Source organism: Lupinus angustifolius, chromosome LG07, assembly GCF_001865875.1.
Source record: "Lupinus angustifolius cultivar Tanjil chromosome LG07, LupAngTanjil_v1.0, whole genome shotgun sequence".
Lineage (NCBI taxonomy): Eukaryota > Viridiplantae > Streptophyta > Magnoliopsida > Fabales > Fabaceae > Lupinus > Lupinus angustifolius.
In genome coordinates, this window is record NC_032015.1 from 2,345,767 (window position 1) to 2,367,937 (window position 22,171).

General features: G+C 30.3%; 3 protein-coding genes across 4 annotated transcripts; all 3 read right to left on the reverse strand.

Moving 5' to 3' along the window:
- On the reverse strand, nt 1-4,039 carry LOC109351980 (GABA transporter 1). Of its 2 annotated transcripts, XM_019593720.1 has the most exons (7): nt 3,840-4,039; nt 2,345-2,575; nt 1,808-1,905; nt 1,540-1,726; nt 1,129-1,259; nt 795-1,028; nt 1-566 (listed from the first exon to the last, which is right to left on the reverse strand). In XM_019593720.1, exons 1-7 carry the CDS (start codon nt 3,952-3,954, stop codon nt 186-188), a joined length of 1,377 nt encoding a protein of 458 aa, XP_019449265.1. In that variant the 5' UTR covers nt 3,955-4,039; the 3' UTR covers nt 1-185. The 2 variants fall into 2 exon arrangements, with proteins under 2 accessions (XP_019449265.1, XP_019449266.1); XM_019593721.1 differs by lacking the exon at nt 2,345-2,575.
- LOC109352045 (histone deacetylase HDT1-like) lies at nt 6,488-9,657 on the reverse strand. The gene is made up of 9 exons (XM_019593825.1): nt 9,538-9,657; nt 9,224-9,300; nt 8,942-9,147; nt 8,722-8,750; nt 8,584-8,622; nt 8,407-8,501; nt 8,059-8,130; nt 7,852-7,942; nt 6,488-6,787 (listed from the first exon to the last, which is right to left on the reverse strand). The coding sequence occupies exons 1-9, from the start codon at nt 9,560-9,562 to the stop codon at nt 6,699-6,701; spliced, it is 723 nt and encodes a 240-aa protein (XP_019449370.1). The 5' UTR covers nt 9,563-9,657; the 3' UTR covers nt 6,488-6,698.
- LOC109353039 lies at nt 11,081-12,564 on the reverse strand. The gene is made up of 2 exons (XM_019595226.1): nt 11,777-12,564; nt 11,081-11,533 (listed from the first exon to the last, which is right to left on the reverse strand). The coding sequence occupies exons 1-2, from the start codon at nt 12,496-12,498 to the stop codon at nt 11,452-11,454; spliced, it is 804 nt and encodes a 267-aa protein (XP_019450771.1). The 5' UTR covers nt 12,499-12,564; the 3' UTR covers nt 11,081-11,451.

Genomic DNA, 22,171 nt, shown 5'->3' on the forward strand with positions numbered 1-22,171 from the left:
TAACTTAAAACATTGCAAAAGCCTTAAGGGCTCATATAAATCTCCTCTTGAAAAAATGAAAAATACAAAAGCTGAATATATCTAAATTTATTGTGTACTTCCTGAACCCTTGTCACATTATCTGAAAGAAGCTTATATGAAATACAAAACACACAAGCTTCAAGGCATAGTCCAATGCAATGTGATCAAACATTGGCAAATAATTGATAATGTTTGGCATCAAGAACAATCTGTCTAACTGCTGCAACCAGTGCTATAGCTCCTAATGCTGAAAAGGCCACAGCAATAGTTACGTTCAACCAGAAAATAGGACTTCGCTTCGATGGCTTAAAAGTCAAGTTGAAGAAAACCACTGGCAAAACAAAGTCAAGTGGCAAAAATCCAAAAGCTCCTATAAGCGAGTTTATATCCCCGAAAAATGGAAGCATTGCCGCTATTGTGGTTGCGATACTTACTGCTAATGACCGCGAAATCACTCTCGGAATAACATTGCGGTTCGAGAATTCAGGACTTTTTGGGTCCCCAAATGTTTGTTCCATCACTTCATTTGTAGGCTGTAAGTATACCTGCATTAGATGTTACAATTCAGTATTCACCTTAATTCCTTCTTATCCTTAAATATAGATATGTTGGTCTAATGTTAAATTTGTATGCTACTTGTTTATGTCATCAAATGATACAATTCGGTATTCAATTTAATTTCTTCTTATCCTTAAACATAGATATGTTGGCCTAATGTTAAATTTGTATGTGACATGTTTATGTAAAGAAGGGAGTGTGAGTTTGCTATTTACCACACCAACTGCTGATAATTGTGCAATAGTGAAAATGTTGGTCATATATATCAACCACTTAGGCACCAACGGATTTCCGTTGTCCACGAAGTTGCTTAAAATGAGGCCTTCAGATGCATTGCCAAATGCCCAATAACCAGATATGGCTACGCTAAAGAAAGTGACCGTGAGTATGGTGTAACAAACCACTAGTCCTTTGAACATTTTCCCTTTCACTGGTGGTGCCAATGTTGCCTGTAGCAACAGAAAATGCAAGCATATAGTACAGAGTAGTGAGCATTAAGCATTATGCATTGTGTGTAATGTAATCTGAGGGAGTTGAACTATTTCAGACCTGAATTTCTGGAATTATTCCATTTCCATAAGTTGTGGCAATGATGGCAACAGCATTGAAGATTCCGAATACGCGATTCTCTGTATTACCTTTCAAAGAATAATCCTTCTCTGGCCCTTTTGATGACTTTCCTGTAGTAATAATGGTAAAGCTAAGTCCAGACCAAATAGTTTCTTGGAGAAAATTTTAGATACAATTCAATATATACTTATCATGTTGTTTCCCATAAAATTTAAAACATGACACATGAAGCACATCATAAGTACAAGTTGTCACATATGTTATGTTTTATTGGAAAACAGTACCATGAACATCTTAAGAATTGTACATCAGTTTTATGTTTAGATCAATTCCAATGATATAGTGCAAATTACTGATTGACAAAAGAAGGAAAGGAGATCAAAGACATACCAATATATATGGAACCAGCAGTAGCACAAGTACTATAGGCTAAGCACAAAACCAGAGAAACCAGATTAATGTGCCTTAAAGAGTGAAATGATGGGATTTGAGCCAAAATAAGCATTAAGCATCCAAATATGATTACAAACTCATAAAGAGCCATGGTCCCATTTGGTGTTGATAGCAGGTAAATTGCCTGCAGTTAAATTCCATTGGGAAAACAGGTCAAATGTGTGTATTTTTCAGTGTGTGAATGTGATGAATAGTTGAAAATAACCTTCATGCATTGTCCTCCAAGAAGAGTAGAACCCACAACAGCACCATAGCACACTGCGAATTGAATTGGCCCCACAAAATATCGACCCCACCGTGGACCTGCCAAGGATAGTATTACATTAGCTCTAGCCTCTACGCCTTAATTTGGCACATGAATTGGCCAACATGATGCTTACTTACCCCATTATGTTCATCTTTGTTTCCCAAAGTGAAGTAGTATATTAACTTAGCTTAAAAAAAATATAATTTTAATGGGTTGGACAATATTTATGCTCTCTTTAATACAATTTTTCTCATCGAAAAAATATATACATATATGTAGAACAAATACTTGGAAAGGACTAAAAAATTGCAATGAGCCCAATAGTTGTAAAAGTTTGGAATGAAAATTAAATAAGGGAGGTCGAATCCGTGCATAGTATTTTGAACATTTCCATAGATGCTAGACTCATATTTTAAACATTAACCTACTCAATTATTATTACTTAGATAATATTAAAGTTTTTAAAATAAATAAGATAATGTAAGAGTTGTGTACCTAAAATGTCGCGAGCCATGTCCCTAAATCGTAGTTGGCGATTACCCATTTGAGCATGATGCTCTAGAACAAGAGATATTAAATTGTATGAATAGAAAGTAACAAATGCTCCAATCACTAAACAAAATATTCCAGCTGTCCATCCAAGAAATGTGAACGCATAAGGTAAACTTAGGAGTGCTGGAGCAACAATCGAAGTTGTTAAATGGTATCCACAGTGTATCCACGAACCTACAAATAATACAATTTCATATCATATATTAATATCTTACTAATATTTTATCCTCTCCGTTCTACATCTTTTATCATTTTTAGTGTTTTTTTAGAGCTTTTGTTGTTTTGTATTTTTAAGATTTAGTTACTGTTTTCGTCATTCATAATTATATATAGTATCATGTTTTACTATATCATCAATTAATATATTTATCAATTAATTAATAGAGTTATTCTAGATACTTTCCTATAAGATAGAAACCAAACTAATGATTAGAAATCTGCCTTGCCTTAAACTATAAAGATGTGGCACGGTGATAGTATAATATAATATTAAGAAAAAAATGTATGTAATAACATTGTATGTGTTTTATACATTGTCACAACATCAAGATAGAAGTGAGAACAATAAAAAATGAAATGATTTTATTTATTTATATTACAAAAGCCAGCTACTAAAGTTAGTCATGACTTTGTTTTTTTAAAATATGCACCAAGCATGCGAGTACATGCTAAATATTATATATTCAAGTATAGTAGACTTTTTACTTGAGACAAAATTAATTGCGTGGGAGTCAAATGAATATTAATGTTCGTCTCAATATTTGAGGCGGTGGTGACGGGTTTGTTCACATGATGCAACGAATCCGTTAATTCCATGTACACAGATAACTTCTTAATACTTCACCTATTGGACTTTTTGATAGGTTTTTAAGTACTTGGACTTTTAGGTTTCATTGTCTTGACTACTGTGACTCACTTTGGTAATCTTAATGTATGTTTGAAAATTGATTAATTATTCAGGAAAAAAATATAAGTGTTGACGGTGTATGAATTTGATACAATATCATTCTATCGTTCCTCCATCATTATGTTAACCATTATTAATAAAACATATAATACAAATAAATGGTAAATGACATATTGGGTATGCATAAATCTTTATGATAATAGTATATAGACATTGAACTCTTGATTCTTTCGTTTTTGGCATAGGGAATAATGGGATCATTGCTAATATTCCTTTCCATATCTGTGGAGGGGTATGTTCACACAAGGAAACAGGTCCATTAATTTCACGTAAATGTAATATAGTCATTAAAGACTTCATTGTTCCTAAGAGTACTAAAATCAGCAATATATTCTGAAGAAGGAAAGGTGGAATGGAAGAAAAGAAAGAAAATATAAGGGACAAGATGAACCACAGTGCTATATGTTCAAGGAAAAGGTAAACATAGTAAGGACTAAAGAGGCATAAAAGAAAGGTATAAATTATGAGTACCTTTTGATTTGAGGACAAAGAGAGCGCCTGCATCAACATCTTTTTGGTAGTGAAGTTGTTGGGATTCATTTGATTTTTCTGATGTTTCATGTGCTGCTATTGAGGTTGGAACCATCTTATTCACCTTGCCTAATTCTAACAAATGAAACAAAGGTTGGGACTTGGAAGTCTTTTGATGCTATTTTGGTATCTTGATATAAAGAGAAATTTGGGATATGACCATTAGCTTTTATATGAACAGAAAGAAGGGGCAATATGACCATGTTGACAGTGTTGAATATGTTTTTATGCAACTTAACAAATATTTTTGTCCCTACACTATTTTTGAAATCTACTTTATCATTTCTCTTAAAAAACAACAGAAAAATCACCATATAATAACACATATCATCTTAAATATATAAAATAATATTTTTGTGATTGAAAACAAAAGAAATTTGAAGTATTTATATCTTCAGTAGTGGAGGGGTTTCTATTCTCATACTCTAAATATTATGAGTTATCAACTATGGATAGATATCATCTCCTCAAAGATGATTCTCACATAATGGCAAATTTTGTTTTTTAAGAACATAAATTTAGATTATTTTTTAATAAAAAATTAAAATTAAAAACATATTTTTACTCATATTCCTAGAGTCCACTAATGAGAGGAGTTAAACTCGTCACCCATGACTTATGTGAATTGACCAGTAAAAAACTGTTGAAGTATAGTTGTCTACATAGGAAACTAGTGGTACAGGGTATGCTTCCATATGATTGAAAAAGAGTTGTGGTGAATATTGGTTTGGCTATAATAATTCTAGGCAACTTGTTAGCATGTTGATGACTTATATTATATCTAAGCATTTTATAAAGTAGTTGGTCTTAAGCTTTTGTCAAAATTAGACTGACAAGTTTATGGCACCAGCCACATTGGAGAAAATGGTCACAGTGGCCAGATGTATATATGAAAGACCCAAAAATATATTAAAAATGAAATAGAAACCACATGTTGAGAATTGAGGTTGTTAGGACTAGTTAAGTTTCTTATCTGTAACCCATATGCGTTATCCTAACTCCCTCTTTGCCTAAAATTAAGTTTGTTAAGAATAGTTAACATTAATAATAATTTTTGGGACAAATATTATAACATAATTGTCGGGTGCAGTTTAAAATAATGGAAAAGAATAATCTAACAACTAAATCTAATCTTCACTACCAACAAAATATTAATCAAGTGGTATAAGGTCATGTTAGATTCACATTATACAGATAGACAAAAAAAATCCAAGAGTTTAACTTCCAGGAATAACACTTGTTGAGATGAGCAATTATCCAAAAAAAAAAAATCAATTCCTCACTTAATATGGTTTGCCATGGAAAAACAGCAAGCTTTCATCAATATCCCAAATAGCAAACAGGTATTAGCTAACACAAAATTCCTAGCTCCACCGTGTGGCCTTACACAAGGCTTTAGGCTTAAAACACTCCCCCCTATATAGCCCTTGTTACACAATGATTTTGACTTTAATGTTACTCTTTGTTTATAGTACGTCGCATTTACTCTATATGGTTGACCAGGAATATTGTAAGGCTACCTAGCTTACTTCAACTTGAGATCAAAAAAGTATGATAATAAGTAAATGGTGTGAATATAATTTGTTCATAAATAAGCAATCTGATTTGTTCATAAATAAGCAATCTAATTTGTTCATAATTGGTGTGAATATAATTTATGCTATAGGGCTATTAAATAAGCAATCTGATTTGCCTTTAAATAGGTTAAAAAGGCTCCTTTTAAATGGACTAATAGGAACAATTAACTACCCATGACTGAAATGTTAGTTTTAAATATGTCATCCTCAATGTAACTGTGTACAACTGTCAACTGGTATAAAGAAAGTGACTATTATAATTATAAAATCCACCAGTACGATATAATAATTATATTAGTCATACAATCATATCAATTAAAATTAGTCATACTGGCTGGTTTTCAATTGAACTGTACCGATCATACGGGTCAGTATGCAGTTTAATTAATGAACTACCGGTTGAATCATTATACCACTCTACAAATACCCTAACCAGTTGATCGGTATTGGATTAACAACACTGATCATACATAAGAGAAAGGAATATTCTAATTGATGTCATAATTGCTTCTACATCATGGAGATAAAGGGATTCCTTTATAATCATATACTTTTTTCCAAGTATCCCTTCTACTACAATGAGTAATATCTGGCTATCACTATTAGAAGAAAACTAAACGCTAAGCAAAAAATTAAAGGGAACAATATTGTCGCCATTTTACTACAATCTTTTCTTAATGTTTGACAGTAAATGATGTCTAGGTGAAGCCACTCACAGTTTACCTAGATAATTATCCATAATTATTATGGGTAGCTGAAAACGTTTAGAATTTCATTACCTTTACTTAGAGTGAGTTAACCTCATCATTAAATGATTGAGACATTGTATCCGAGTGTTCAACCGCACTGCAAACATGACCTAAAATTTAAAACTTGTAGAACACGATATCCTTTTAATGTCTTTTTCAGTAATCAACTTCAGAAACGGTAGAGGACCCAGAAGAAAAAAGGGTTAACACATTGAATAACTAACCAAGATTTAAACGCAGCAATTTTGACATACATACCCTAAAAATGTCGAACAAAACTTCAAAACCATTCATTCAAATTAACTCATCGTTTGTTTAAGATGCCAAAGAACAAGGATACAATACCCAAGCTCTTTGCTATACTCCTTGTAATAAGCGGGAAAATAGTACATGGATAAGGTAACAAATGCGATACCACAAAAAAAGTAACTCAACTCATAATCAACTGAACAAAACTATTCTGTCCAACTGAATTAGGAGCGTTGCCCTTTCTTGTTAAAATTCTTTCCACCCTTCTTCACTGGGTGGGGAGTAGATTTTTGTACACCTTTCTTACCACCATCTGCAACACAAATTGAATCAAATATTACTAGTGAATTTTATAAGTATTCAAATGTGTTTAAAATATAGAGAAGGACATTTAGATGTATAATTTACTATGACAAGTTTTTGTAGAAGAAATGACAACTTCCATTAATAACATGTTTAGAAGTAACAAATTTATCGAGGTTATATCCAAATCCAAGAAAATTAAAATTAATATATTTCAATGAGTATAATTCAATGGGCTCAAATTCATTAGATAAATCCAGTGGATATCTTCCATCTGGATGGATAATCAATACATAAAAAAAAATATTCACAAACGGTTTGTCATTTGCTTTTCAATTTCCTCCAGTTTCCCAACTTTCACTTTCTTGTATGTGCTTCTCAATCTCACTTTGTTTTTTTTTTTTAATAAATTAAATTTTCATAATGGCTTATATATTCTTGGTAGCACTTGCTAGGTGACATCAATGATGGGACATGTGAATGTGGTTAATATTAAAATTTTGTTCTTAAATATATAGAATATATAAATATTTGTTAAAAATTTTACACATAGAAACTTACAAATCACATGCTTCCAGAATGTTGCAAAAAAATGTGTTTTATTTTTTAAGTTCAAAAGTCACATTTTTAAGAAGTGTTGCTTAAAAAAAATCAAAAAAATCAACATGATTTTTTAAAAGCTTTATTGAAATGTTAGTTTTTAAAATGACGATATTCATCAAAATACTATTTCTGCAGAATAAAAAATGGATATCCATCATCCAATCCATTAGAACGGATTCAGGGATGTATTGAAACTCATCAATTAAATTTGGATATAGATGGATTAAATAATTTAAAATATGATTTAATGGATTTATATGGATCAATGGATGGTCTTTCATACATTAGGATCCAAATCCATCCAATCTGTACATTTGTCACCCATGAACATGCTAAAGTAAGAATGCATTAACAAAGATTACGGTACAGAACTATGCACTAAACCAAGCATTCAAGAAAATAACTTTTCTAATTATTCATGTGTGAAAACAGATGAACCATGGAGGAAACTGATATAGATCAAAGACTAACCGGTCTTTTCAGGAGTAGCATTTTTAGCTTTCTTGGCAGGAATTGGAGCTTTTGATGCAGGTCCATTGGGTCTCTTCTTGCTCTGATCCACCTACAAAAAATGAAGCCATATTTCAGAGCTTGCAAAGACCCAATCACACAGACATAATAACCATAAGACATTATGACAAAACAAAAGAACAAATGATACAGCTGGACTAGCATTACCTTCTTAACAGGGGTCTCTTCTTCAGATTCATCTTCATCACTGTCAATCTCATCATCACTATTAGCACCCAACTGTAATGATCAGAGTCAAAATGTTACTAAACAGTAAATTCTTGAATACCAGCTAATAAAATCAAAAGATATTTCTAATTGGAGAACAAAAACAATGGTTGACTTCACCAAACAATCCGAAATGAACATGAAATTACTACAAAAATGATCGTCTGCAAAAGTATCTCATTTGAACATTTTGTGCACATAGCACAACAAAAAGTACAACTGAACATCTTCCACATAGAATGATAAATTATACTGAATAGTATGTTACAACCAAAGCAACTGAAATACCTCATCAGAACTTCCAAAATCATCCTCATCGACAGAGTCATCATCAGATTCATTCTCGTTGTCTTTCTTTGGATCAGCAGTCTCGACTTTATTCCCTAAAAAGAATATGATTATTTATCAGACACTTATGATAATATGTGAAACTGACAATATTTCAGATTAAGAGGAAGTGTATACCATCAATTTTGGTCAACAATGGGATATCTTCATCACTATCTGTACAAATCATACAAAATGCAACAATGAACAATGTTTGAGCAACTGACATAATCAAAATATCAACAGCAAGCTTAAATTAAAATGCATAATCCTCACCAGAAAAGTCAGATACGTCATCGATGTCACTGGTACAACAACAGCATAAGTTAAGGGAAAAAAGCAGTGATGCATATTAAGTACAAGAACATTTAAACAAGATTTATTCAAAAAATTTGCACAATTTGGAATTTTAAGTTATCACTCTCATAAAACAACAAATCAAAATTACACAAAAAGTTTAACCAAGTAATGATAGAGCAAATTGTGTCAAGGATACTTTTCAACTTTGTATCCACTAAAATAAACACTAGAATTTTTCGAATTGTGAGAAAGCTCAAATTCCGAGTCCAGATATAAATCCAGAGAAAACTGAGGAACGCCATCCCTAGTAAGAGTTCCCAAAACAAACTTCTTGTCATCAACTTTCAAGGAAATAATCACAGGTTCATTTGCTTTGTCTTTCTTTGATTCACCAAGAGCAATCTGAAGGAAACACACGTTAGAGATTTTAGGCCAATTTCGGCGAAAATCGGATAAAATAAATAAGAAATTGTCTAACCTGAGAAAGGTGGATTGTTACACCAAGTAGTTCATTTTGATCAACTTTAACCACCTGCCCTACCTTAACCTCAGCACCTAAAATTCAAACCAACGCATACAATTACGGAGCAACAAAAATTTCATCGACGATGACAAAATATTTAGTGAATAGAATTATCATTGTAATTTTTTATGAAAGCCTCTGACGTTAAATAAATTTACCACAAACATTAATATAAGACTAAAATAAACATAGCAAGTTCGATGACAGGTTTAAATAAAAAGAAGCGAAAACTAAAAGAAAAAGTTGATAGAAAATAGAGAAATCGTTACCCCAAAACTCCATTGGAACAGACATAGTGAAAATAAGTGAGAGAGGCAAAAGTGATGGAAGAAGGGTACGGCTGCAGAGTGAGACGATTACGACGAAAGATGAGGGTTTAAGGGTTTTACAAATATAAATATATTTATACTGAGGTAATGCCCTAAATGGGCCTGTTTTTTCATGCTTTTTCTAAGTGGGCCTAGGAACACGTTTGTAGTATTTTAATTGGGCTTCAACTCGTACAACACATGCAAGAGTGGAATACTGGAATGAAGATAAGGTATCAAATGAATTGGATGGTTAATATGTTTTTATATGTTCAATCTCCGTGACTTATTTATCAAAGAGAGGAGATTCACTTATTTAAAGAGAGTTTAAAAAACTTACATCATGTTTTTAGCCATCAATTCTAGAGAAATATAATGATTTAGATATACTCACTAATTTAAATAATTAAATTTTCCTAAAATTTATGACTAAAATATGACATAAGTTTTTTTTAACTTACTTTTAAAAGTAAGTCTATCTTCTCCCGTTTCCAAAAAATATTATCCATTACTCCATGACTATGAAAATTAGCTCATGGTGAAATAAGGGACAAACTTCTCTAAGTTTTTGTTTACTTTAATTGTATCATTGAAAGAGTTTGCATTTTTTACAATATTTTAGTACTTTTTTTTAGATGAAAGAGAATTTCTATGGTTTATTTTATCTATTAAAAATAGAACGAAAATAGAAAATATTAAAGTACGTTTAACTATATCTGACAATGAAGTTAATATATATATACAGTAAAGTAATTTAAATCAAATTTGCAGGATTTAATTGCACAACAGAATGTTTTTGGACTTTTCCCTGAGATATAAATGCTTTAAATATAATGCAGTTGTGTAATATCTTAGGCCCTCTGCTTTTTTTGGTACACTAGAAAAAAGAAAAGTTTATATTAACAGCAATGACACAAATGATCGTAGTCTCTTCAGCATAAAGTTTGTTCGTTAACAGTCACATCTGCGTACTATGATTACTTTATTCACTGTTAGCACGCACTGATATTGTGATATCTAAGGGTGGAAACAGGTCAGGCCAGGCTTTGCCTTAAACAGGCCCAGCCTATATAGTATGTAGGAGCCTGGGCCTGGCCTGTTAGCATGTTTAAAAAAAAATTCAAAGCCTAGGCCTGGCCTGTTTAAAAGTCTGGCCTGACCTGTTAGCCTGTTTAAAAGCTTGTTTTACTATATCATCTTGAAATAGGTCATCATATCTACATTTAGATAGATTAATATTCCTACTTTTAATTAGACTCTTCTAACCCTAACAATTAAATTATATTTTTTATATTAATATTACATATGTATAATAATATTACTTATATTAAAATTGTATAATATGAACATATTACATAATATAATTAAATAGGCCGGCCTGTTAGGCTTAATAGGCCTTTTGGATGGTCTACAGTCTGGCCTATTTAACTAAATAGACTTTTCAAAAAGCCTGTGTCTGGCCTGTTTACGAAGAAAGCCTGGCCTGGCCTGGCCTGTTATAGGCCAGGTAATAGGCCCCTGGTAGGCGGTCTGGCCTGTTTCCACCCTTAGTGATATCCTTGATGTCTTCCAAGTTGAAATCATTAACATTGTCATTCATATCGTTGGTGCTTGCAAGAAAAAGAAACCAACACGACGAAGTTATTCGATTGCATAATTTAAGTTCCATTTCTTCCTAATTTGAGTGATACCATAAACTTAAAACTACTTAGTTGGTAAAAAAGAACAAGTATCAAAACCATCAACCATGTGAACACCTCACAAGTCACAACATTGACTATCATTTTTTTTTATAAAAGAAAGAAAAGAACCAAACAATATTAACTAGGAAACATGAATCGAAGAGCTGTGCTATTTCGAAGAAGAAGCATATATTCAAATTAGGTTCCAATCCAACTTCAGCAGATGCTCCACTCCGCATGTTCCATACTTAGATTTTCTATTTTCGATGCTTGCACTGTAGCCATCATTGATTCCAAAATGAAAAATATTATTATATTGAGAGAAAAGTTTGGAAATCTATGTCAATAGAATAGATAGAATAGGGATCCTCTCCATTAATAAAGAAGCAACAACTTTAATTTATTCATATTTTTAATAATAAATATGTTATTTTATTATAATAGATGTGTCTTTACATGATAGACCCACCATACCATATGTCGTTTTTGTTGATAAATAAAGATGAATAGGGTTTTACCGTCGTCGTTTCTTGGCGTTTGAGGTTGACGATAGTTTCTGCTTGCGTTTCAATGGCTCCACCACCGAATCTCTGTACCTATACGGCAACGCACAGTTCCTTGTTCTTCCATTCTTTGACTCGTAACTCAGTCCCTTCATCTCTTCCTCCGAGTTTGACTCGTCTTTTTCAGACATCACTTTCGCCGCTTCAACAAGCAAATCAAATGAATTACTATCTCCAAACGATGTCGTTTCCACTTTACCATCTCCTTTACCTTTGTTTCCATCTCCTTCTTCTTTCGATTCTGATTCCACGTAACCAATTTCACTGTTTTCAACCTCAAAGCTTTGAACTTGGCTATCCTTAACCTGTGAAACTTCCACACTCTTTTCTTGAATAGCTTTAGCCATAGTTTCTTCTCCTTCTTGATTGTTTTCTTCATTATTGACAAAAGATTCGGATCCTCCACACAGCGTAGTGGAATAGATACTCAGATTCAAATCAATACTAATCCCTCTACTGGTGTTTCTATTGGGAGAAGACGACTCAGACCTATCATCACGATCTCCGTGAGTCGAAGAATTTTCATGATTGAAAGGAGGGATAGATAAAATAGCGTTGAGAATCTTGAAGAAGCACATTTGGGCTTTGGAACAATTGAGGTGGTGATAGGAATAAGCCATTGAAGTTGAACGGTGAAAGAGTAAGGGCTTTTCGTTAGAGCATTTATCCATCACCATCAACCACGACCATTGATCGAAGAGTATTTAAGAGCGAGAGACAGTGATGACGGCAAAAAAAGAAAGGTTTCTTTAAAGACAACGATTAATCACTTTTAATATCTCTTTGTATATATCTTATAAAAATAGATAATAATGCATTTATTATTATTTAGTATTGAATACAAGAGAAAAATATGTACATATCATTCATTTTTTTTTGTTAATCATTGAAATATAATTTAAATAAATGATAGATGATATACTAATTATGTATATATTTTTACACTATTAATATATAAATTTTATGCACATGAAAAAATACGCATATTTATTCATCCTTAATAAAACATGGAACACTTGTTTTATACATTAAAGTGAGTTTCACAATAGTTTATAGCAGCTACACTGTTGACAAAAAACGTGAATAACTTTGGTATTATAAATTACTAATTTTTTAATAATATATGTCTTCTTTTTTTTAAACCAAAATATCCCTTTATCTTATGAGAAATGAATTAGTTCATTTTGGATGTATGATAACTCTCCCAACAAATGTCGATCATAAAAAATAAATCATTAACCATTTAATCATTATAGAGGTTTAGAAGTTTTTACACCACTAGACTAATATTTTTTATTAATAAGGTATGAGTTTGACATAAATATAAATTACTAAATATAATAATTATATGTATATGCTATGTTAATGTAGGAAATATTAACTCATTCTTATTTGCAATCCACATAGTATTTTATAATTTAATATATATTATATAAATTCATAATAACATATATATTTTTCTTATAATAAAATATTATTTTCATTCTTATTTGAGTCTCAATTTATTATACAATTTCTCTATTATTATTTTTACTACAAAATGTATATTTTTATCTTTTTTTGTAATAAACTGATCATTTTTAGAATGTATAATTGTCCTTCTTAACAAGTATCATCATAAATAATGAAATATTACATCACTATATAAAAGTTTTTCAGTACTCCTTTTTTGTTTAGGATCCATATTTTCTAAAAGAATTTTTATACAATGAATATTCTTAACAAGAACCTCACAACGTAAATATATTTTTATTTCAATAAAAAGATGATTGTCCTCTTATAAAATAATTGAATATCTTTACTGTGTGCGGGTGTATGAAGTTGTCGAGCTGTAATTGGCGGGTGTGGACGTGTCACCATTATTGACACGTGTCCTGGTGGGATTACTGATTGAATTGAAGGCGCTGGGCCCCACTTCAGCTTCATGCACCAACAAGTTGCTTCTTCCTTTGGCTGCCATCTGTACTCTTATCACCCAACCGGTATCCCAATCCTTCTCTTTCTAATTTCTAATAATAATCTTTTTCTCTCGACTCTATTTATATTTGGATATGTTGCTTTAAATTATGTTGTGTTTAGTGCAATGTTGACACACACCACCGCTCTGTTGAAAGTGACGGTTTTCTCCCAACATTTTGACTTATAGTTAGTTAATTGCTATGGAACATGAAATGACATAAAGTGTGAGATAGCAGATATGTATTTATTTCAGCTTACGTCAAAAGAAACATATGAGCTTAACACACAATTATATCTTAAAAAATAACGTAAACAAGAGGGAGAAATTAGAAGGACCCATTTGGTCTTCTTTGAACAGAGGGTGGTCCTTAATAATCAAGTTCAGACAAAATATTTAACATTGTTTTAGGGATAACCAATTATAACATATCGATAAAGATGGAGAACTGAGAAAGAAGTAATATAATAATTACAAGAATCTTAAATATCTACCTACAGATATATCTATATCTATACTATTAATAAAGGGAAAACACAAAATAACCATCCATCATGGTGTAATTTGTGTTTTCCTATTTTGCTCTCAATATCTTTTTATTTATACCAAAAAACCATATAATATTTCTTTTATTTTATCCTTATTATCTTTTATTTTAAAAGTGTATTTAAAAAATTGAATATTAGACCAATTGAATAAATTCAACCGTAAATTTAGCGTAAAAAATTATATTTGAATTTATAAAATACAAACTATACATTACAAATGATAGGAAAGCGGGTTGACAAGCACGACAGTGCATGTCAACACGCTAGTAATCATAAATAAACATCACCAACGCATTAATATATATATTTCACATTAAATTGAACATTATCATAAATACATAAAAATTATAACAAATACATTCTAATTCTAAAAATAAAATATATAAAAATTGAGTATGTGGTACCATAATATAACTGGCAGACACGAAGTGCCTGTACACACTAGTTATATATAAAGTCAAAACTTGAAATAACTTCGTTCATGGTATAATTTTCATTTCCTATTTTGCCATTCACATTATTTAATTTTTACAAAAAAATTATATAATCATAAGCAACTACCACCAATACATTAATTAACCACATATCTCACCTTAAATTAAACATTATCATAAACACAAAAAAATATAATATAAAATACACCGAACACCACAAATACATTCTAATTCAAAAAAAGTGAAATATATAAAAATTGAATATGTAGTATCACACAATATTCGCCAGCAGGCACGAAGTGCTGTACACACTGGTATATATAAAGCCAAATCATGGTGTAACTTCCACCATGGTGTAATTTTCACTTCCTATTTTGTCTTTCACATTATTTAATTTTTACAAAAAAAACCATATAATTCTAATTAATCACTACCAACACATTAATTAACCACATCTCTCACATTAAACTATACATTATCATAAACACACAAATTATAGTATAAAGTACATTGAATACAACAAATATATTCTAATTATGAAAAAATGAAATATATAAAAACTGAATATATAATATCATACAATATTGACTGGCAGACACGAAGTGCCTGTACACACTAGTACCATATAATCACAAACCGTTGATCAAAGATATACCAATTATATCATTTACATCATTAGTCCACCACCCATGAACATGCATTAATATTAATACATGCAATGAACACTTTAAACACGTACTTTTAGTGAAATTGCTTCTATATGTGAAACTGAGCACTTGTCGTGGCTTCATAAACACTAATTGTGAGCATATATACAATACACATGAGAATACCTCCAACTCTTGTCCAACACTAACTTCATTGTTGCCTTATAGGTGAAATGCATATAGTTTACATGAAAAATGATATATTAATTATAAGTAAAATATGTTCCAAAATGATATTTTATTTATTAATTATTGATTTACAAGTTATATATATCATTTTATTATGATGTAGTAAAATTTGTATGAGAATTTTGTAAGAGCATATATCATTACTCAATTTATATATGTGGATTGTCTAGACTTTTGTGTATGAATTTAAGTCATGGCTTCAAAGTAAACTTACCCCCAATTATCATGTAAAATTGACAAGACATGTCTCTTCAGTCTGCTAGCAAGAAGAACATACCAATGTTTGTCCATCTAATTAATAAGACTCATTTTATTCTATCATTTAAAAATGCAAAAACAAAAAAACAAAATTGGTTTGCTATGAAAATGTCAGAGAATGGTTGAATGGTGGTGCATGAATATTGACTAATAACTTAGTAATGATTATGTACCTTTTTTTGTTCGCTCATTATTCTGTCATTTCCAAAATGAAGACATCCTTCTAAGTCCAAACGTAAGACATGGGTATGATGTCCCCTTAGCCCGGCCCAAGTTAGCCATATACAATCGAAAACCATTCCAGCCCAGTCCTCTGAAACCATTGGATTAAAGTTACCTTAGGCCCTATTCAATCGCTCACATTTATATTTATCATTGGTGGGCATTCTCTTCTTCAAATAATTCTCTTTGCCTGTAGGGACCATAAGTTTAACTTGAGTTACGATTAATTTAGAGGCAAGTAAGAGAAATACAATTTTTATTGATATATTTATCATTTTAATTATAATAAAATTGTATTTTTGATATTAAAAACAAATAGAAATATATGAATTTGTCTCTCCATTAATGAAAATGATCGTTGTTCTTCACTTATTATTAGTAAAACTAACTTATTTGATTAGACGGAGTTGGATGAAGATTTCATGTCTCCTTTGACGTCTCCATTGGTATCTCAAGTCAATCATAATATATCATTTAAAGGAAAAAAATTATAAAAAATAAATTATTTTATATTATTTTATGAAATAGGTACATGTAGACAAATACTTTATGAAACAGGGGACACTCCCTGTCCACGAGAGTTTCCATACTGCTGTGTTCTACAATGATTTTTTCTTAATTTAAGTAAATAGGGATGCGTACACTTCTACTCCTATTACTATTTAGGGAGGTAAACCCTTATTTAACCCATGTTATTCGGCTGGGTATTCTTTATTATTTTATGCTTCTCCACTTTTTTTTCCTTACATACAATTAGAGGTGACTAGGACCCGACCCTACCCGCTCACTTGATATTGTCTAATTATGATCGAGTTAATGGCCGGGTTCGGGTTCAAAAAATAGACTCATTCAATATTTAGGGTCGGATAGGGACCAATCATGTCCCGGCCCGTCCCAAGGTCATTCGCTCATCATGTTTGTATGTGTTTCTACTCAAATATGTATAGAGTAATGATATCCTTAAGTTTTCCGTAATATATACATGATTAATAATATATATACATATATAATTTTATATATCAAACTACATATTCATAATAATAAATAATACTGAGAAGTTTTTATCTAAAATAAGTATGCATTATATTTAATCGGATATATTGTTTGGTCGAGTTTAAAGGCTAACTTGATCACTATTTAGGGTCGGGTCCGAATTCAAAAAAGTAATCAACCAATATTTAGGGTCGGATAAGGTAAGCCTTAGCCTGTCCCAACCCAACCCATAATCACTCCTACTTGCAGTGAAAGGAAGGGTTTACAATTTTTCCTGTAATCTACTACCACGAAGACTTCTATTATATATAGTCTAATGGGAAACCATTGGAGACTTTTATCATTTACTTTTTCATGGGGCTTTTCTTCAAGAAATGAAGTTGAATATTTGTATAAAAATTTCCAATTAACTATTCTCAATAAAGATTCTTATGATTTGTTTTTATTGAGATGATTGTTTTTTATTTATGAAAAATTGTAGATATAATAATATAAAATAGTAGACATAGAAGATTTTTATTTATATTATTGATGTAGTTCTAGGAAAAATCAATTCTGATATACTTTAATTTCATTCAAGTAGGTTAAGGACAATATAAAGTATCAATTTATAGATTAAACACTAAACACTATTTACACGTTGCTTCAATCATTTCCTCAACAACCAAATCCACCAACCCCATTACTATACTACACTATATACCGACCACCACAACTATCAAATCATCATCATTACCCAAATACTATTTTATCCTACTCTCTATTCGATGTAGCACCTTAAAAACTTGAGGTAAATTTTTTCCTCATCGCTATAGAAAGTAATTCTAACTTCTTAATTAGAAAGGTTAAACTTATTGAGAAACAAATGGCAAATTCTATTTATTTTTTTAACCAAAAGAACTATTCAATATCATATATATAATTTCACAAGGAAAAACCTTAGTTTCACGCATGTATGGTAATAACTGCACAAGCTATTGTTGAATAAACTTTAGATGAGAACAAAAAAATATAATATATATACTATCACTAGATTTATATACATATATTATATTATTTATTATTTTTTAATAATAAATAATAAATAAATATAAATCATATATTAACAGTATATAAAATTCATATATATTGTCAATACCTTATTTGGCTTAAGAACATACTACAATGAGACAAAATCTACCGACATGACGTGGTAAGTATTGAAAACAAATCAACTAAGCACCGATATAAATTAATCTTGTAATTCACGAACTAGTTGGTTTTTCAGATGCAACACCTTTAATATATAAAGCATTTTAAATCTTCTGCATTAAAAATAATATCTACTCATGATTTATATATTTGCACATGTATTATTAAAGAACTAAACTATATCAGCGTAAATATTTTAGTTTGGACAGTGATTCATGTGAGAACAATGCACTGTTACGAGAAATGATAATAATTAATATGTATCATTTGATCTTATTTGAACGGTCAAAATTAAAAATTATTTACAAATGACTATCATGTGACTAATAACTAACTCTTGATCTTAATCATGTATGATTGGTTATAAAACCCAAATTTATTGTTATCACAGTTTTATATAAGAATTGTTCACACTTGATTAATCATATTCACATATAATGGAATATAATAAATCACCTGAGTATTAAACTCATAATATAGTTTTAAGCAATATTATTAATATTGTATTCATCAAAGCACTCATAGTACTTGTATGATGATATAATAATTTAATTAATGGTACACTGATTAAATTACATACAAATAAAGTTATATATAAATATATATTATATATTGAAAAATTTAAAATAATATAAAAACTATTTTTATTTATATGATTTGTTAAAACAAAATGTGTGATTCAGTAATACACAATATCTTAAAAGCATAAACAACCCTAATTACAAGAGTTTTTTATGTTTGCATAACCTACATATCATTGCAAGGGCTAATTCATCAATTTTGTGATTGAACAAGCTTACATGGTCCCATTTTCACAACATTAATTTTAGGTCAAAGACTATACAATTAAGGCCATACGTGGAGTGGAAGAGTATACAATTAATGAAAGACTCAATCTCAAAATCACACATGATTATGAATATGACAAAGCACATCCTCACCTACCACTACACGCACGCACGACCCTTTCATCACCAAACCCTCTTTCTCAACAAAATAATTACATTTTCAATTCTTAATCATCACCCCGCAATTATCACAAACTGCACTAGCCTCTGTTAAAATCATTCTTATGAGAATCCAATCGGTAATTCTATTGATCCTACTATTGATTGGATTTGAAAATAATTTTGATTTGATTTTTGATGAGTGAATGATTGTAACGTTTTGAACATGGAAAATTCATATTCAATCATATTAAACTTAGTTAAATTGAAATATTTAAGGAATTAAATCAAAGAGTTCACTTAAAATTAAAAAACAAACATTTCTTATGTTTTGTTTTCTTCATGTTAAAAAAATGGAGATATATTAATTCAATATAATTATATATAATTATAGAATTATATATGATTATTATTATATGTGATATCATTTGGTCTAACCAAACATTTTAACCGAATAAACTTAATATAAAATCTCTTCCCATTTAATGTGCGAGTCAAATTTAATAACATTGGTGAAAATAATAATTTTACTCCCAAATTTTCTACCATATACTATATTACTTATTTTCATGATGTTATTAATTTTAACCCTTGCTTATTCTGACGATGTTATTAATTTTATTTCTAACTAATACGATCTCTATGTTAAATGATGTTTTCGATTTTATTTTCTATCAATGAGGTCGTAAACTTAGCTCATTTTGAAAATTAAGGTCGAAAAGTTAACGTTAGTATTCTTTTGACAAAATTACTATATTGACCCCAAAGTTATGATTTGATTTTACATATGTATAAGTTTTTCTTTATTGCAAATAATTCCCCTTGCTTTTTAACCTCTAACAATTAAATTCTTTCTGTTAACCCCATTACATCCACCATTAATTTATATTATTAATTTAAAAGTTAATAATGATTAACATATAAATAATAGATGATTTTTAATGATGATTAACATATAAATGATAGATAATTTGTTGACACTTTAAAAAATATTTATACTATCAGTGTATATATATTTAATCAAAAGACTTATACACCATAATCCACCATTTATTTGTAGACTCAATGATAATTAAAAATAAATGACGAATAATTCTATAACAATAAAAAACTTCTATTTATCAATACATTCATATTTTTCCTCTAACAATATTGTAAAAAAGGAAGGCAAAATATCTAAACGAATAGATAAAGGCAATACAATTCTTAAACATCATGAATGGAGTAATTTTAGCATTTACTCTATGTTAAAGTGACCTCCATATTTTGTAACTAAAACCAACCCATCTAAATTATTCAATACAATTATTAATTTTTAATACTACTAAAAGTATCTAATACAATTGTCAATTATGATGGGGTAAGTGATATTTTAAATCCAGCCTCTCAATCTAGTGAGAAATATGTCGTGAGTTTATTTTCATGCGTAGGTTGATTAGTTCAACAAAGGCGGCATTTTAAAAATAGTTTGGAAAGCGTGGATTGTAAAAAGTTCAATTGGTTGGCGCAGAGTTAAGAAACAAATAATGACCAAAGTTATGCATTTTATGTCCTGGCTTATGCTTCGCTTTGACAATCAAACTTGTATGGTTGAATGTGAATATCGTATACTTTGGTTGGTGAGCACTAAGCACTAAAGAGTACTTTAAATTAAAGGAGTAAATATTCATTTTTTTCTCCATACATAAACGTCTTGATGTACCTAATTAAACTAGTTCTTAAAGGAAGATCTAACTATCATTAAATAACTAATTAAATGTTTCTAGCAAATAGATAATATAATACTCTCAAATAAGTATATATCAACCAAGGAGCTACATTACCTCCTCCAAAAAAATTTGTATTACTTTATGCGCAATTTGTTTTCCATTAATATATTAACTTTATATTTGTTTCCTCATCACCAAAGAATAAATAATATATATCTTAAGATAGAAGATGTGCTTCTATCCACCATTGTTCTATCCCCCATTAGCTATTGATAGCCCTACCAACACTCCAAATATGTCACCACCATCTTCACTACTCCTATCTATAGTCACTCACTTCACCCACCCTCATTAACCCCATCACCAACCACAATCAAGATGTTGATCGAACAATATAAAATTGCATTTGATACTCAAAATTTCGATTCTTATAGTACACATCTAAAGAGGAATTAGTCCATAGTCAAGGAATGGACCAAAAAAAAGTCCAGCCGCTAAATGATTGAACCCACATAATTTCTGGAACTACACAAGCCAAGACAAAAAAAAATAGAAAGAGATGCAAGATGACAACTTATGGATGAATATCTAATGTTCTTAATGGTGTATCAAACCAATCAAAATATTTTATTGTAATTTTATTTTATAAAAATCATAAATTAATATTTTATATTATTTTAGGATATGATATTGGTTAAGGATATGAGGAGATAGTATTTTGGGGACAGAAGATCATTGTACAATGCAAAAGAGGCTGGTCACCAAACATGGCGCAGTGATACAAAAGTGTTCACTCACACTGATGCGAAGCTGCAACAGACAAGCACCAACACCAACACCATCTGCCTGTGACTCGGAGTTTTGCTACTAGTACCTACCACGATTCCTGCAGCGCCGTTGCATTCGCAGCCGTTGTCATCATAGATTTCTGGACGGTGATATTAAATACGTTATCAAGTATAAAGCCAAATCTAATACTCTCACGTTCACTTGTTTTTTGTTTGTTTAATAATGTCCAAACATAAAACATTCACCTAATGTAGTATACGTATGATGTTTTAGGAGTGAAGTTATAGTCACTTCCAATATTTTATGCCATTCTTCATTCATTAATGATAATTTTGTAAAATATCCAACTACTGTTTGAGAATATGGACAAAATAATTTAAATCTGACACTATATTTGTTGACCAAA